Below are 5,926 nucleotides of genomic sequence, written 5' to 3' on the forward strand. Positions count from 1 at the left end.
GGGTAATTTTGTCTCTTGGTTTTATCTTTTGAGATGGTCATAGCTTTTTGAGAGCCATTTAATATAACCTATATAGACCATTTTTTTGCATCTTTAGGTTCTTCCTCATTTTCATGAACAGCTTGTTGAGCCTTTTAAATCTCATTTTATTAGTAAATTTTCTCTTGTTTCTTAAAAATATAGATACAAAATTTACTCTCAGATAAAAACTATACTACTGATATGTTGAAGTACCTTAGCTTCTACAAGAAGTTTCTATTGGATGGTGGAAGAAAATTGGAATTCAATAACTAGAAGGCNATTTTTGGTGATTTAGACAAATATGAAGTATAAGGATTTTTGAAGATTGACATGAGCAAGACTTTATTGCTTCCTAGGACAGAATCCGTTTATTATCATCTTATTGGCCCTTTCTTGAAAGATTAACAGTACACTTTGGTTTTCTTTACAAATTGCATAGGAGTTTTGGGGTAATTTTGTCTCTTGGTTTTATCTCTTGAGATGGTCATAGCTTATTGAGAGCCATTTAATATAACCTATATAGACCATTTTTTCGCAGCGTTAGGTTCTTCCTCATTTTCATGAACAACTTGTTGAGCCTTTTAAATCTCATTGTATTAGTAAATTTTCTCTTGTTTCTTAAAAATATAGATACAAAATTTACTCTCAGATAAAAACTATACTACTGATATGTTGAAGTACCTTAGCTTCTACAAGAAGTTTCTATTGGATGGTGGAAGAAAATTGGAATTCAATAACTAGAAGGCAAGATTGGTACAAGTTAATCTGATTTGAAATTGTAATACAATTAAATCTTGAAAATTTTAGCTATTAATCTGATTTGAAATTGTAATACACTTAAATCTTGAAAATTTTCTTTAAATAACTAATTAAACTTAGTCATCTGATTCCACATTGATTTTAATCCTGGGAGAAGGTCAGGGCGCTACACAACTGTATTTCTTTCTCTCTTTCTTAGTCTACTATTTTTCTATTCCATTTCCTGTCCGAAGAAAAGAAGAAGCAGAAGATAAAGAAAATTTTGGTAAACATCTATCAAGGTTAAGCAATTAACTTTAACTACACTGTCTTCCAAGCAAATTAAACTCATTTCAAATACCAAGAATATTACAAAAGAATAATTAACCACTGATGTTCAGTAGCAACTTCTTTCCCTGAAACAACGAGCAAGAAGAGAGAAAATTTATATTGACATTGTTGGTGCTTCGGAATTTTAATTATTGTCTACACGTGTATCATTTAAACATTCATTAACCATTTAATTTTCATTGAATGTGGTGACACCAGATACTTCTCGTTGATCAGTCTGAACGTTTTGTTTTCAAGCCAATGTTGTACGAGCTTCTTTCTAGAGGTTTGACCTTCTGTGGTTAAATTGTGCTGGCATTTTCTTATACTATTGATGATTTACCTGGATGTTCAAAATGGGATACATTTTTTTCTTTTCATGGCTATGAAACTGAAAATAAGTATGTGTAAGCAGAAGTAGATACATGGGAAATAGCTCCTCATTTTTCAAAGTTGCTTGCAAATACTGGTGTGCAGTTTTTCAAAGACAGGGTGAAACTCTTGACTCCCTCTGACCATTTGGGAATGAGCAGCCCAATGGCATCCAGATGTGGAGGAACTGTACTGCTTGAAAGTGGCCTCTTGATCGAGTATGACTGGTATGGTTTATGTTATCCTAACCTCAGTACCTCACCCCTTTATTATTTCTGTTAAAAGCATTATTGTTTCATGTTAGAACTTTGATGATATATGTCACAATTTCTAGATTGACCCTTATAATTATGTAAAAGGCCAAAGAATGGCCTGATGGAATGCAATGATAATATTATGCATAGCCAAAAATTGTATGAACTGACAGTGGAATTACACTTTGGGGTATTTATAAGACGTACTTTTTATCATCTTCTAGGCATATTTATTCTTGTGTTTCAGTTTAAGTGACTTTAGAGGTCCCAAATAATTTACATTCTTGTCCTGGGCAGCCAGGTTGGTTCTTGCTTTGGGAGCTGAACCGAAACTTGATGTTGTACCAGGTGCTGCAGAGTTTGCATTGCCTTTCTCCACACTGGAGGATGCATGTGTAAGAGTTGGATTGGATGGAATATTTCTCTTTATTCATATCTTAGGGCAGATATCTTTTTACAACTTCAATAAGGTTACTTTTATTGGGTCTTCATGTTGTTATCCTTTTGATGCAGAGAGTTGACAAAAAGTTAAGTGCATTGGAGCGGAGGAACTTTGGCAAGGGCTTCCTGATTCGTGTCGCTGTTGTTGGTTGTGGTTACTCTGGGGTTGAATTAGCTGCAACACTATCAGAGAGGCTGGAGGATAGAGGAATAGTACAAGCTATTAACGTGGAAACAACCATATGTCCAGCTGCCCCCACTGGCAGTAGAGAAGCTGCGTTGAAAGTAAGATGTCTTGATTCTGGGATGTGAAAATATGTTCTGTGATATTTGTATGGGTTCAAAATGGACTGCATCTTTACACTTATTTTTTAGCTGTAGGATAAGTGAACTTTTTTCAAGATTTCTTGATTTTGCTTTTGTTAAGTTCATAGAGCATATTGTGGATTCAACTGGTACCACCTGTAAGTACGCTGAGTGTCATTTGGAATGGCTATTAAGTGATAGCCCTACTAAATGCAGCCAAGTTGTCTTCTCTTTTTTCTTGTTCATTGTGTTCTAATTTTTATAATATATTCTCATCTATTAAGGTAATTTGCAATGATCTCCCCTGAGGTTTGAGAGAAATATTTATTAGACCCAAAAGTTCTAATATTGTAATGAGACCTCCCTCAAAGCCATTAATAAACTAAGATAAGATTAATGTCACATGATTTAAGATGAAAAGTTTAAGTAGCCTTGAATGATTTAATACTTTCCTCAAAGCTCAGGAGAGGTCATTGTTAATACCTTCATTAATTATATTAATTTAAGAAGTTAGGATTCAAATTTTTTTAGCATCGTGCTTCTTGCTTTTGCCTTTCACTTGAAACATTATTTAAATCAGCATGCTTCACTCTTAAGTTGTAGGATTACATTATGTGTGTTATTTGTTGCCAGGTTCTTTCAGCTAGGAAAGTTCAACTTCTCTTGGGCTATTTTGTCAGCTGCATAAGAAGAGTTGGTGAAGATGACACTTCAGTAATACCTGTAGCTAGTGCATCAGTTCTGAATATTGCAAGGGAACATAATTCTGAAAAATATATATTGGAAGTTCAACCAGCTATAAAGGGATTAGAAAGTAGAAGTATTGAAGCAGATTTAGTACTGTGGACTGTTGGGTCTAAACCTCTTCTTCCTCAACTGGAACCTTCAAGGAACCCCCAAGAACTTCCCCTAAATGCCCGAGGACAAGCAGAAACAGATGAAACTCTTCGTGTTAAGGGCCATCCACGTATATTTGCACTTGGTGACTCTTCGGCTCTAAGGGACTCAGATGGAAGGCTTCTTCCAGCCACTGCTCAGGTACAATGCTAGTACTTCAACTCTGCACTGAAAATTTTTTTATGCCTTGACATTGATTTGGTAATGTAAATTTTCTACTTATTTGTCAATTCAAGTCGTTTTCATGCCCACCTTCTCAGGTCGCCTTTCAGCAAGCCGATTTTGCTGGTTGGAATTTGTGGGCAGCAATCAATGACCGGCCATTATTGCCGTTTAGGTTGGAAATTAGGAAACCTTTTTTATTGTTAAGTTTTAATCCGAAACACCTTGATGTAGCTACATGTTTCAGCCAATAAATTGCATAATATAGACCATCTATGGAAACATGAAATCCACATAACCTGGTCCATTTGTTTCCAGGTTTCAAAATTTAGGTGAGATGATGACTCTGGGAAGAAATGATGCTGCTCTTTCTCCAAGTTTCGTCGAGGGGCTAACTTTAGAAGGTCCTATTGGCCATACCGGTAATGTTATACATGTCTCAGAACCTTGGAGAATTCTCTCAGCTTGGGCATTGTATTTTAGCTTTGAATTTCCCCTTATTGCAGCAAGGAAAATTGCATACTTGATACGATTACCGACAGACGAGCACAGGCTTAAAGTGGGAGTCAGCTGGCTCGCCAAGTCTGCCATAGATTCAGTTGCTGTATTGCAGAGTACCTTAACAAAGGTTCTTCAAGGCTCATAGTTGTTTTGTCTTTCCATATATCTCGTTTTCTGTTCTTAAATATTTTCGCTGTCACTTATTAAATCCTCAACCTCAGTGTTGCGTTGGAATATGATCTTGAGACCTCTTCCTCGTGTAAACAATAAGAGACCCTACTAACTGAATTAGCTAATATACACAATTAGCTCATGCTGTAGAATATGTTCACTAGTTTGCTACATCATAACTTAACGAATTTCTTCGAATGATTGAAGGTCCTGAGATCTTCAATATAGATTTTTGTAGAATTTAGATGAGAGTTTTGATTTTTGATTTTTGGTTGGAGAGTAAGTGAGGGAAAATGAGAGAAAGTTAAAGAAACACGCTGAGAGAAAAATGTTATTTTTATTAATTGAGTATAATTCTCAGCTGAAGTTATAATTTACAGTTACCCTCTATTTATTAGCAGTTGGCCTTGGATGCGGTATTTGTATGAAATATTTTCTTGCTATGTAATTTGAGTTTTCTAACTACATATCATCGTTTGACTTTATGCGCGGTTCACATATGTGAGCATTTCAATATCGATCCAAATTACATGCACTTTGATTAATCCTCGAGAAGACTAGCATAGCGATTCACTGTCACGGTCTCCCACTTAAACCCTAGATGCTTAAATGGAGAATCGAACACGAGACTATGCGTTTATTCACGCTATCTTTAATTTGTTTTAATCATCTAGGCTATTCATAGATAGACCTGGCAAACGGGCAAGTATGGGTCGGGTATCCATGGGTCACACGTGAAATAGGCATAGGTTAATTTTTCCTACGGGTCACCCGCATATAATGGCATTTTCTGTAATTTTTTTTTTTTTTAGGTGTTTGTTATTTTTTCACTGTTTTTTGTTATTCAAATTGCATAGTTGAAGATGTAAATTGTATTGATTTAAAAAATTGGTATAAAATTCCTTTGTTAAGCTTGAATAACTTGATTAATTATATTAAATAAATGGATGATTATATTAAATTTGATTAGATTTCATCAAACATCATTAATTCATTATTAATATTTTTCATATTTATATTAAGCTTCACTATATAGAATTAGTAAACATTAAACATTAAATATACATAGTAATAACTAATAACTAATTGGTAAACACTATACACATAGAATTAGTAAACACTAAATATACATAGTAATTACTAATTAGTAAACACTAAACATATAAAATTGTTCAACATTCAACATACATACATAGTAAACACTAAACAATTGAATCTATAGAATTGTTCAATTAAACACACTAAACAAACAAAGTCTATTACATATTGACGACGTTAGAAGCCGCCCTTGATTCTATAATCTCCTTCTCTGCTGGCACTTGGCTTAATGGCACAACAAGTTGAGCATCATCAATTTCATCTTCTACAATTAACAAAATATAGGTAAACTATCGTAATATATTAACAAAATAAAATATTAAAACACGTGAAATATAAGTTATAATGTTACCTTTAACTTCATAATCAAAAATCCATGTCCTGGTGCATATCAAAGACTCTGCATTCACCGGTAAAAGTGAATTTCGATATTTACTGAGTACTTTGCTACCAACACTGAAACTGGACCCGAAGCAACAGTTGTTATTGGTATACTCATCACATCACGGGCCATCATGGAAAGTATCGGGTATCGATCAATATTTTTCTTCTAATGGTCCAAGATATCCAGATTGCAAAATTTGATGCGATTAAACCTTGATTCTCCCAAATAAGTATCCAATTCGAATTTCTTA

The 5,926-nt window shown here is 34.3% G+C and overlaps 1 protein-coding gene across 1 annotated transcript in view; it reads left to right on the plus strand.

The window, feature by feature from the left end:
• LOC116105075 (alternative NAD(P)H-ubiquinone oxidoreductase C1, chloroplastic/mitochondrial-like) overlaps positions 1 to 4,536 on the plus strand; it is a 5,990-nt gene extending 1,454 nt beyond the window's left edge. Inside the window, exons 4-11 of the mRNA XM_031391505.1 lie at positions 1,309 to 1,375; positions 1,505 to 1,688; positions 2,017 to 2,110; positions 2,229 to 2,441; positions 3,096 to 3,500; positions 3,620 to 3,696; positions 3,840 to 3,943; positions 4,028 to 4,536. Coding sequence (XP_031247365.1) covers positions 1,309 to 1,375; positions 1,505 to 1,688; positions 2,017 to 2,110; positions 2,229 to 2,441; positions 3,096 to 3,500; positions 3,620 to 3,696; positions 3,840 to 3,943; positions 4,028 to 4,167 — 1,284 coding nt within the window. The 3' untranslated portion in view covers positions 4,168 to 4,536. The remainder of the gene's footprint in view (positions 1 to 1,308; positions 1,376 to 1,504; positions 1,689 to 2,016; positions 2,111 to 2,228; positions 2,442 to 3,095; positions 3,501 to 3,619; positions 3,697 to 3,839; positions 3,944 to 4,027) is intronic.
• Positions 4,537 to 5,926: the final 1,390 nt, after the last annotated feature.

Source organism: Pistacia vera, unplaced genomic scaffold (assembly GCF_008641045.1).
Source record: "Pistacia vera cultivar Batoury unplaced genomic scaffold, PisVer_v2 Contig492, whole genome shotgun sequence".
Lineage (NCBI taxonomy): Eukaryota > Viridiplantae > Streptophyta > Magnoliopsida > Sapindales > Anacardiaceae > Pistacia > Pistacia vera.